The 11,746-nt window shown below is 42.8% G+C and overlaps 1 protein-coding gene across 4 annotated transcripts; it reads left to right on the forward strand.

Annotated features, from left to right (window-relative positions):
• Positions 1-72: 72 nt before the first annotated feature.
• Positions 73-10,798, forward strand: ascc1 (activating signal cointegrator 1 complex subunit 1). Of its 4 annotated transcripts, none has more exons than XM_040176560.2 (10): positions 73-208; positions 323-425; positions 517-614; positions 695-873; positions 972-1,105; positions 1,997-2,116; positions 2,215-2,339; positions 2,914-2,987; positions 4,034-4,178; positions 9,924-10,798. In XM_040176560.2, the coding sequence occupies exons 1-9, from the start codon at positions 85-87 to the stop codon at positions 4,148-4,150; spliced, it is 1,074 nt and encodes a 357-aa protein (XP_040032494.2). In that variant the 5' UTR covers positions 73-84; the 3' UTR covers positions 4,151-4,178; positions 9,924-10,798. The 4 variants fall into 4 exon arrangements, with proteins under 4 accessions (XP_040032494.2, XP_077959538.1, XP_040032495.2 ...); XM_078103412.1 differs by lacking the exon at positions 9,924-10,798 and adding an exon at positions 9,303-9,608; XM_040176561.2 differs by lacking the exon at positions 9,924-10,798 and adding an exon at positions 5,710-6,548.
• The last annotated feature ends 948 nt before the right edge of the window (positions 10,799-11,746 follow it).

Below are 11,746 nucleotides of genomic sequence, written 5' to 3' on the forward strand. Positions count from 1 at the left end.
AATAGTTAGCTTGCTATTAACAATTCAGAGGGACTTTTCTGTTGTCTGGCTAGAGTAGCTCACGTTAGCTAGCTAGTTGACATAATGGACGTTTTACGTCCAGCACTCATCAATATAAATGGGAGATTGTACCGAAGAAATATCATTAAGGAAGAACATTATGAAGAGGAGGAAGAAGAAGAAGATTTGTCTTACATGGGACCACCAGGTAACTTCAGTCCTGTTTGTGTATTTGTTTTAAGTCGCAGCAGACGCAAAAACAAACACACAAAAAGAAAGAAATAAACCAGCGTCTCGCTGTTTTTTTCTCCTTCATGTCAAGTGAGTGAAGACCTCGCAGAAGATGAAGCCTGTGACACCATCTCCATCGAGCAGACTGATAAGGGATACCGCTGTGCCATCGATGTCCCAGGTGTTCTCTACAAGTCAGCCAACAACAATAGTGTTTGTTCTGTACCACCGTAAACTTCAAAAAAGCACAAGAAGTCTTGTTTCTAAGCCGCATACTTTGTTTAGATACATCATTGGGAAAAAGGGAGAGACGCGCAGACGCCTGGAGTTTGACACAAAGACGTCCATCAACATCCCCAAACCAGGAGTGGAAGGACAGATTGGTGAGGATTGGGAGCACCGATCAAACAACAGTTAGTGAATTATTCCCCCCCCCCCATAACTTTCTTCCTTTTCCTGACAGTCGTCACAGGTTCCCACAAAGCTGCAGTCTCGTCCGCAGTCACGCGAATCGAGGTCCTCATCGAGGGTTTCCGGAAGAAGCAGCCTTTCACGCATTTCCTGTCATTTCCGTTGAACGATTCCAAAATCCAAGAGGGATTCCTGAGCTTTAAAGACGAGGTGCTGCAGCAGTGCTCCGAGGTACTGTAGAAGTAGTGGATGGTATTGATGAAGGCCGGTGGTGGCCATCAGCACAAAATAAGTTTAATATTCACTCATTGTTCTAACCTGGTGTGGAGGATCATGGAGTAGAGGGGAGCATCTTCCAGAACCCTGCAAAGCTCCACCTGACAATCGGCACCCTGGCTCTATTAAATGACACCGAAGTGAAAAAAGCCTGCCAACACCTTCAAGAGTGCCAAATCTTTATCAGGTACTAAAGTCATTCATTCAATTCGTATTTGATTCAGATAAAAACGACGACGCGTAGTTGCCGAAAGGACTGTTCTTGTATTTGTATTTGTTCCTGTGTGTGTAGCTTGTAGTCGCCTAACACTCCCACACAACAACTAAGAGGGCCAAACGTATGTATAAATGTCTTGCATGTCAAAAGCACACTGGCAAAACACAAATCGGGTGAGACCAGTTTGGACATGACATTCATTTTTCCTAGCTGACATTCATCCCAATTTGCATAAGTGTCAGGAAAGAGCCAGTTCGCTTTTCATACCAACGGACTGCTGTGTGCCACTTTGCATTGTGGGCCACAGATACACAGCCACAAACACACGAGTCAGAACTGACTCCCAAACCTCAGTCTGTATCTCTATGTTTGGATCTGTGTTGGTCTCACTACCGCTAAATCCTTGGCAGAACGTTGTGTATTTCCTGTTTGAGTCACGTTCGCTAAAACCACAGTGTCCAGCTATTTTAAGACATGATGTAGCCTTTTTTTTTTTTAATAAAGTTTCTATGTGCCAAGTTTGTAGAGGTCAACATCTTGAGTAATGAGTCTTGAGTCCTTGCCACAGATAAGGTCGGGTAAATTGGCATGTATTGAGACACAGGCTTCCATCCATGATGTTTGTTGACAATAACAAAAAAAAAAAGAACACCTGCCTCATTCTTTGAAATCTAATTCTATTATGTAATTGTACTTGTATTTTTTAAACATGACATGCGATTACTCTTGCGTATATGTGCACTCAGGTTCACACAAACAAGATAAATGACCTGGAGTACCACACAGAGGAACCACTTTATTGTTGAAGGTTCAGAGTCTGAAAACCAGTGCTGCAATCTGCTTTTCACTGTCTGCCTCCAGAGAAATCACAGGAGGAAATCCTCTGACGTTGGACGTGACGGGTGTAGAGTACATGAATGACGACCCGGCCATGGTGGACGTCTTGTATGCCAAAGTCAACATGAAAGACAAATCTGACAAGTAAGTGGATCATTAACAAATCATGTGAGAAGTCATTCAACTTGACACAACCCTTTTTTCCCCCCCCTCCCTCCCTTTTTCATATTGCTGCTCGTAAGGTTGCAGGTGATCGCGGACCGGCTGGTAGAGCACTTTGTCTCAGCGGGGCTGATGGTCAGGGAGTGGGACAGAGTGAAGCTACACGCCACTGTGATGAACACTCTGTTCAGAAAGGACGCCACAGGTAAAGAAGGACGTTATACGGAAGCAGCCCGACGTGCCACTGGCAACGAGGCTGTTGACCTGTTGCGACGTCATTGGTAGCTCGTCCCCTCGACCGACTTTCCTACATCGGTCCATTATTCCCTTTCTTGGACCGGAGCTGCAGTGAGGACAAAGCTGAATCTTAAATAACAACAACAAATTCCTGGAGATTGCGCTGCGAGTGCCCCGTTTGGCCGCAGCTCTGTTTACGTGCGCCAGACGGCATTTTTTCCAAGTATTCTGACAATGGCTTCATTTATTTTGTCTCCTGGATAACGTCCAGCTTCAGTTCTATAATTTTGTACAGAGCGGACCGACCACACCACACATGGGAGGGGCCGTGTCACTGCTGAGCATGTTTGCCAGAATGTAGACGATTAAAATCTGGTGTTTTTTTTCTACTGCTTAGCGCCTGTTTCGCAACTAACTGACCGTGACACGTTGCTATGTTCCACTGTAGCACCAATAAGCATGTCAATTCAATCAGGAGGGACACTTTTTTTTTTTTATATATATTTTTTTTAACTTGTGTTTTCTTTCTGGTGTTTTTGCAGTTGAAGACACAGACGGTCCCGGAAGACAAACCAAGAGTGAACGAGAAGCTTTTGATGCCAGAAACATATTGAAGGTTGGAGGAAATAGTTACTCCTGTCCGTGTTTTTGAGTACTGCAGGATTGCAAACATTCAGACTTTTGGTTCAATTTGATTTGAAATGCTAAAAACATACTGTGAGAAAGATGAGAAGTGGTAAATATTTGTTCAAATGAACTATAAACCTGCACATTGTATAAAGGTATTTTTGCGATGGTCGACATTTCCGCAGCTTTCGAAGTATTTTTGGGATGTAACAGCCTGCTAAATAAAAATAGAGCGGTTTAGGTTTTTCTGACTCTGCTGTAGATCAGATGGGAGACTAACAGGTTTTTTTGGGGCTGACTCATTCCCACCACTCATAAGGGTTTTATGATTTCAGGCTGGTATTAAAGGATAATGTTCCAACACCATCTGCTATAAATAATTAGAAGTTAACGCACCCGATCTATTGGGAGGCAGTTGTGGTCGCCCGTATTTTATATCACATATATCACATCATTTTATAAATCTCCAGTGAGTATGAAATTATTTTTGAGCCAAACAATCAACCCTGGCTTCTTCTTATTTTACTTTTTTAAAGCAATCATGTTTACTTGCCACAGTAGGAAAGGCGCAGGTGTTACACATGTTTAATGTCGCTTAGTGTCCCAGTAAAGTAGCACTTGTCAAAGACCTTAAAGTTTCTTTAAGTCTGATCTAAATGTGACACCAAGTTGACACTGCAGATCAAAAAAAGCTCTTCAATTCCCCTTCCTCTGGTTTCTGGTGCAGATAAGATCTTCTGTTTGAATAACAAAATCCTTCATTTTCCGGGGTTGTGCTCAGTCGCCCGTAACCATGGTAACGCCATGCTTTTTGAGTGACTGCTTCTTTACTTTCTCCAGACAAGTCGGGTTTAATTGTGTTAAACCCGACTTGAGCACAGTGCTGACTTTTCTAGGTTTGGTTTAATTGCTAAACTAACACTTTTTAAATTGGGACGTGTGTTGTACCTTCAAATAAGGTATCATGATGATGATGTTTTGTGTTAAAGGTGTTTATATTTCATTATTTAAAGATATGTGTTGTTGTCATTACAGAAATTTGCTGTTTATCGTTTTGGAGAGTTTAAGCTGAACTCCGTCCGGCTGTCCCAGAGATATTCGACAGATTGTTCGGGTTACTACACGTCTGCAGGAAGCACCAACTTCTCATGAGCTTCAAGGAGATGGAGCATATTCTGAGGTGCGCAGTGAATGAGTTTGCGGTGTCGTCCAGTAGGTGGCAGCATGGTTTTTTTTCTGTTTTGTTTGTTTATTTGGCAAATGACTTGCACCTTATCTGTAACCAAATTCCCAAATGTCTTTTCTGAAACACAGTGGGAAAAGTTCATGCAATAAAAAAAATAATGATTCGATTACAAGATTATTGAAAGTTCAGACTAAATTGCACTCAAAAGATGACGTGCAAAATCCCTGTGAAATGCTTACAGTAAGTTAGTCACAATTCTGTTTTTGTTGATAAGCCTTCAAACTATTGGTTCTCTTCAGGGAGTCTCAATCAAACACCCTCAAAATAAATGAAATACATTTATAATGGAACAGCCCGTCAAAAAGGGAACGTTAACAAAGGGAGAATTTACATAAAAACGTAACGGTTAGTATTTGTTCATAGTGGACAGATTTTGCATGGGAGTCACAGTAAATTAATGTAAGGTTACGTATTCTCTTAAAGGAGGAAATGATTGTCGTTGTGTGCGAATTGTGGATTGAAATGTGAAATGTGGATTGAAGATACTCAGCTCACATTCATGTCACACTTGTATCTCTGTAGAGATATCAAATATATAAAATGGGACGTCTTGTTGAGCAAACTGGTCAACAGCCACAGAGTACATTTTACTCGAGTACTGTTCTTCATTTCATCATTTGATCTGCTACTTTGTACCTCACTGATTACTAATCGCGGTCATGCGTCTGTGAGTGAGTGTGCACCTCTTGTGTCACGGCTACTTCTGTTACAGAACATTGGGAGGGCGGCTGTGCCTGCATGCTCAGAGACCTCTCGTGCTAGTGCTGATTCACGCTTACTCAAAACGCCTTTTTAATGTTCAGACTGCACATGAACTCCTCACCCGCCATTCTTAGTCGGCAAGTGATAACACAGCTGAGTCCGTCGCCGCAACGCTGTGGGAGGCAAACGCTTTAATCCCTTTCATATTGCTACCAGCCGAGCGATTGCACCAGTTATCTTGCACGTTACGCATACAGAACATGATGCATTTATGAACACATGCATTGTGACGTATTAAACTAACCAATATTATATCAAATTTAAATGCGCTTACAGATTAGACTTCTTTCACTTGTTTGTCAACGATTGAATCGAGGGTTTCCCTACGAGCTGTCAAAATGCCCTCGCCTGTCCATCCTCGCGAGGTGTTTTCGGGCCGATACTTTCAGTCCGCTCATACCTAACGTCAGTGGTGATGGCGTGCTCTGAAATGTTTTACCCGTCAGCGATGACAGCCGATGAAGCTGATCAGACTTTTCTCGACACTCCTTGAACAAACTCCGGCTTTTGCTAGCCGGTAGTGAGACTTAAACATTTAGGAAATAGGAAGTTTCTGGAAAGATTCTGGTTTCATGCTGATCATAACCCCGTATTACCCACTTCCTTTCCCTCTCGCCGCCTCATGAATGTGTTAATGCGTCACTGACATGATTTATTACACCATGTCTTTTTCTTCTCATTTCTTCTCCACCTCTTTTATCAGTGTCGTCCCCACATGAAGCCACAACCCTGTTCCCACTCCCGTCTGTCGAGTGTGTCAGTGAATACAGACGCCGGACCACTTGCGCAACCTCCCTCCCTCCCTCTCTATCGCCGTCATGGCCTTTCTCAACCCTCCCCTCAGCAGGCGATGTGCTCTGCTCGGCGTGCAGGAGCGGCAAAAAGTTACACTGATGAAAACTGAGGGCGTCGCTTTGTCTGTCAGCTCGGCTCTCCCGTTTCAGTGGCGTGACCCCCCCCCCCCCCTCCTCCCCTCACCCACTCTCTGTTGTCCCGGGGGCGATGTCATCAGACGCCATTACACAGGGACATGCAAATGACATCACCAGGAAACAGCCGGCCAGTTGAGCCGTCCGTGGCTCGACATTGAAAATGTATTTTATCAGAGCGCCTAATTAGCCGCTCCGTGTCTCCTGAGAGCGCGCTCGCGTGGGAGCACACAACGCGCATGATGCCACTCTCAGGTAACGGATACAGGGAGGATTCTGGGAACTGCCAACACGCTCTTATACGCACGCGGAGCGGGAGAGAGAGAGAGAGAGAGAAGGTGACTTGCAAGCTAATGAAATTCATTGAGAATGTGTGTCTTTGCTTCTTTTGGCAGGGAAATGATTAAAAATGCGTCGGACAGATGTCTTCACTAATGATCGTGCTGAAAACACACACGTGTGTCGTCTACAGACTTTTAAATTCTATGTATTTTTGCCGTGAGTGTGTTTTACAAAGGGATGCAGTATCGTTCAGTGGTTGAGAAAATGGGGAAAACACTAAACATTAAATGCAGACATTTAATAAATGATTTATAACCCAACAAAAACAAAATGTGTATGTTTATATATGTAAGTTTTATTTTTCAACAATTATAACTTCTCCTTTTTGAAGATTTATTCATTATTACGGTTTTCTATACACTTTCATTCATAATTTTATTATATACTTGTATCCATCCAAACCCCATGTTGAATGTTTTGAATACAACTCAATGCAAGATCCAACAAAAAGTTATGACTCTGAGATATTTAATATTTAATGTAAAACTGAGAAAAGTGGAAGATTTTTACATTTGAGAAGCTGAAACGTATGTTTTGCCCTTTTTTTAATTCATGAACTAAGATAAATGATTGGCCAGCCGTAATAATGCGCACTACATACAGTTTACTGTTTTCTTTCTGCAGATTTCAATATGCCACGAGAAATGATTTGGATAGACTTGCAAAGCTTTGTGCCGTGTGTGGGTGAGGTTGCTTACGCACTTCCCGACATGCATCCTTTCTCAGTCCCTGCCACATCTCTCACCCTAATTAGTCAGCTCTTTGCTTCCTGCTCTAGAAACTTCCAGCCTGACCCCCCCCTGAGATGCCGAGACTGCACACGTTCCTCGCTATGAGCCGGATAGATGAGATCTTGGTGTCTTGTCGGTGGTTTCAACAAACCCATTTCCATATTTTGTTTCTGAAGATCCCACAACCTGCGTTTGAAACGGTTTAGTTGTCTCTGTGTTTATTTTGTTACACGCGTTGAATATGAGAAAGATACGGCCGCTTCGAAGCAGACTTTGCAATGTTGTTTCCTTTCTTTCTATAGTGAAAGGGCTGTGATTTGGAAAGAAGTTAAAGCAAAGCCATCATTTTAAATGAGCCCACATAACTTTGAACCATTACCAAATGAGCATTCATTTATGTTTGGTAGCCGAAGTCTTATTGTTTAGGCCTCCATCCAATTTGCATATTGATTTATTTTTATTTTCATGCCAGTTTTCTAAGTACAATCTCTTTTTATTATATTTTACTTGATCCATTGTCAAACTCTTAAAGCACATTTACCGCTTGATTTTCAGAACCTCACTATACTATTTCCCGTCGTGTGATTCGAAATGAAGCGCCGGCGTTAACATCTGCTGGAGGAGGGAAAGACGATGTTCGACAGACGTGACCTTTTTAACGCACTAGAATATGTTTGATTTGTACGCGCGGCGTATTAACACACACACACGCACACACACACGCACGGAGTGTCTAATTACTTCTTAAGGGCGCTGTAAGCTTTACCCATGTGTACTTTGAGGTGCAAATGTTGATCTTGTTCATCTTCGGATATGAATCCATTAACGGTAAAGGGTAAAGTTGACTGCGAGGAAGCTGCGGGCTGACATTTCGGTCGGTGGGCGCTGTTGTGTTTTTCCCCTTTTTAACAAGCTCCAAACTCCTCGGATTGTCTCTCGAGGTTCGTTTTGATCGACACAGGTGCCACCGCGAATGGTCCCGCTAGACGGAGCCAACGGATTTCTCAAATCGGACATTGTCAACTTTTGACCGTTGCCCTGTGTTGGATGTGACTCTCCGGTGGGGTCTCGCCGCCGTTTCAATGTCACACTAATTACCCCCCCCCCCTCCACCCGTCACTAATGGCCACGCACGGCCTTGACGGACAGGTGGGGCCCGAGTATTTGAAATGTCTAAATCGGCGTCTCCGGCGAGGAGGCAGGTGATCGCGTGCGGCGGCTCTTTGTCATTCAGAGCGGCGAGTCTGCAGGCCGCCTGCTGGAGGACGGTGTTTGAACAGCAGGCCTGCTGTTTGCTGTATGTACACTTTGCTCCAGGAGGGTCTTTTGTTATCAATTCGTCTCTATTACCTTTATGGATAATCATCACGATTTGTGATCAAAAATGCTCCACGAACAATGATAGAAAATGGAGAGCAACCAATCCTCATGTTTGAGTAGCTTGGAACTAGTGAATGTTTTGCGGGAACAGAACCAACCTAAAGGTACGATGACAGCCTCCACAAAACGTTTTAGTCAGTCCAGACATTAAAGTAGCTTTATAACATATTGTGTTCGCAAACAGTTGCGTATTTCCACATGCAGCAGACAAGGAAGCAGCATTAGCAGTTGTTTGCAGTTCTGTTTTCTGTCCACCTGACAAACAGAAGTCCAATTTCCGCTCTCCTCTTATCTCCGTTTTGGATCTCCACCAACTCGTGCGGGAAATAGCTGTCTCTTTAGCAGCTAAATGTTTGGTCGCGTTCACCAGCAAACAGCCAAAATACTGGAAACCGTTAAATAAATCCTCCTCCTGACTGAGTGTTTTATCCATCCTCTTCATCCCTCCACACAGCACTTAATGCTGTTTCTCATTGGAAGGAGGCAGAGTAGTGAAACGATGAGGGATTTGTCATTTATAGGAGTTGGTATAAGCTAGATGTGCAGACTGAAAATAAATGATCTGCCGAGACCGAGCATGTCAGAATGCTTCCGAATATTAACCGGCTTCTGTCTGTTGTGTACAATCAATTGAAAAAAAAAAAAAAAAAAAAAGGTGCTTCAGCTGCCAGCGAGTACCAAACCAGCAGCCTCAGTACTTTCCTGGCAAACACAAACTGCCTTCTGACCGCTATCATCTGCACTTCTAATAGCTGTGTGACCCACTTTGAGTCCAATTGAATTAGATCTATACGCCTTTAGAGCAGCTCCACTTACAGCTGTAAGTCACTCGAGATTACTATGAAATGCCTCCCAATTTGGTCTATTCTCTCCTTTTTTTTTTTTTTTTTTTTTTAAATGTCTCTCCTCTCCAGGAACTTGCTTTGCCACTTTTTTTTACAGTGGAAGCCGCCGTCACAGAAGCTGCTCTACAAAGAACGTGGTGGCTTTTGGCGAAGAAGCGAACACTAAACTTTGTTTTGTTTGATTCGGTCGTCAGTATTCAATGGTTTGTTTGTACAGAGAAATTACAAGACCGAATACGAAGGATTCAATAAAGCTTAAGACACTAAACACACTGACATGAATAATTCGTTTTAAATTTAAGTATTTTGACTGTATTACTATTTCTCTTGTCGCTTCAATATTTAAATCAATAAATTATAATAAATAAACCTTAATTAGAATTCAATGTTTTTATTCTGTCGATTGTTGATTATTAGGATTGGTTCATTGTTTCACACATTAACCAAACATGTCAAACGATTCCAACTCACTTTGCTGCTTTATTTGGTTTTATTCCATTTTAAATTGCACATATTTAGTTGATTGTCTGCTTGTCTGGCAAAACAACAATTCTGATGATTTCACCTTCAACTTTTTTCACTATTTTCTGACAAAATAATTGCCGAAAAAAAACAGAAACGCAACGCAGTGGTTTATTTTGCACCCCAGGGTGCTTTAAAGTACAATATTGATCCCTGACTGTGTTGCAGGTGGCGGATCAACATGGCAGCCCAACAGGAAGTGCTCAGTGTGTCTGGCAAACAACTGTAAATCGCTGGGAAAGAAACCTCACGTGACGCAACAGGAATGGACCCGCAGCCAGAATCACATGGGAACACGGAGACGCCTCATTTTTCACATTGTGCAGGAATTGCCTGTTGCATTTAATTGCTGTGCACCAGGAGCATCCTGAAATGCATAGTCGTATTTACAGGTATGATAAGCAGAGCAGCGCTTGTTGGGCCTTATTGGCGAGAGCAAACGGACGTGTTGACAGTTGTAGACCAAATATTTCCAGATAAGAAACCCTTCAAATTCTTCTGCTAGCTGTGTTGTCTGATGTTGTTCGTATTAAGCTTTCCTCCGCTTGACTCGTTTCGTACAGATGATCTTATCGACAATACGGCGGAGTGATCACGTCTGTTAATCCCCTCACAATTAAACGCACTCTTCCACAGCGTGACAGTAATGTGTAAAAAAAAAAAACCCACAAACATTCAGTGGAGGTGCATCAAACTTAAAATATTAGATATGGGGATTTATGCCCTGTGCCGATGCGTACACACTTGTTTTCGGGGATTAAGATATGGGATTCAGATGGGCTTTATCTGCTGGGGTTCAAGGTCTGGCCTGTAAGGTGGAGCAGCCGATCAATCAGAGGTGGGATTAAGAACGGCGAAGTCGTCGTCTTATCGCTTCAGTCATCACAAAAATGGAAAGAGGTGTGGATGAGAAATCCATCGACCCATGTTGTGAGTTTATTTACCGGTATAATTACTCCAAAAGCTCTGAAACTACATTGTATGAGGTTAAAAACTCAACTGCCCATATTCAAATGTCATAAATAAATAAGTCCCAGAAGTAAGAGATGGTGTGTGCAAGACTTTTCATTTTAGTCAAGTTATTAACTCTGCTCACGTCCTTTGTTAATATAATATATACATCACTGTTCTCTGCACGTATTCAAGCATCTCATCATTAAACAACTGAGAACTATTTTACTATTCATTAACAAAACCATCCTTCTGAGCCACACATAGGCTGCCGAGGTGCTCGTGGCATTTGGGCGGTGTTCTGTAGGAGAAGGAATACTGAGAAAAGGATAATATTTGAAGGATGGGGAAAAATGGTTCATGTGTGGTATTCGGTACTCTTGAATAGAACATTTTTCAGATCTGAACGTTGCTTTAAAAAGATAAACACTGCCTAGTTGTGTGCAGCATTTTTATGCCGGACAGGTCAGTATTTTTCCTTCTTGCTCCTTGCTTGAGTATTTTTGCCTGGATGTTTTACATAATTTGTGCCTCATCTGCAATTTCTCACTACAACATTGAACGGCACGAATGGTAATGTATGAAATAGTGATATGATAGATGATAGTAAACAGATGATTAACATCGGGAGCCTAGACGGATCCATGGTTCGTATTGCTCCGTTTAAAGCGATAAGTAGGGTCCACATCACAGCTAAGAGTGATTAATCTGGTAGATATTGATCATAATGTGAACTGAATGTGATCAGCGAAGCACAACAAACATGCTAGAAACTCCTTTGCTTTGTGCCGTTACCTAATAAACCCTATGAAGCTTCCCGTTGACATCGCGGCCCCCGAACCCTTTCTTTAAAAACCCTGAATGTTGCAAAGCAGAAAACATGCCCAGCTGCGTGACCATCAGTCTGCATCACATCCATCCTGGTCATGACGCGGCTGGCGGCGAACCTCTCGATGTCCAGCACCTCGCACGGTTGACGTGCACAGCTGGCCGACGCTGGGGGACGTTTCTTCTGCTGCCCTCGTTTCCCGATTCTGAAG

Source organism: Gasterosteus aculeatus, chromosome 5, assembly GCF_964276395.1.
Source record: "Gasterosteus aculeatus chromosome 5, fGasAcu3.hap1.1, whole genome shotgun sequence".
In the NCBI taxonomy this organism is placed as follows: Eukaryota; Metazoa; Chordata; class Actinopteri; order Perciformes; family Gasterosteidae; genus Gasterosteus; species Gasterosteus aculeatus.

Coding starts and splice junctions, on each gene's coding strand:
- ascc1 (XM_040176560.2), top strand. CDS start 85: ATGGACGTTTTACGTCCAGCACTCATCAATATAAATGGGAGATTGTAC. Junction 209..322: donor GTCTTACATGGGACCACCAG/GTAACTTCAGTC, acceptor CTTCATGTCAAG/TGAGTGAAGACCTCGCAGAA. Junction 1,106..1,996: donor GAGTGCCAAATCTTTATCAG/GTACTAAAGTCA, acceptor GTCTGCCTCCAG/AGAAATCACAGGAGGAAATC.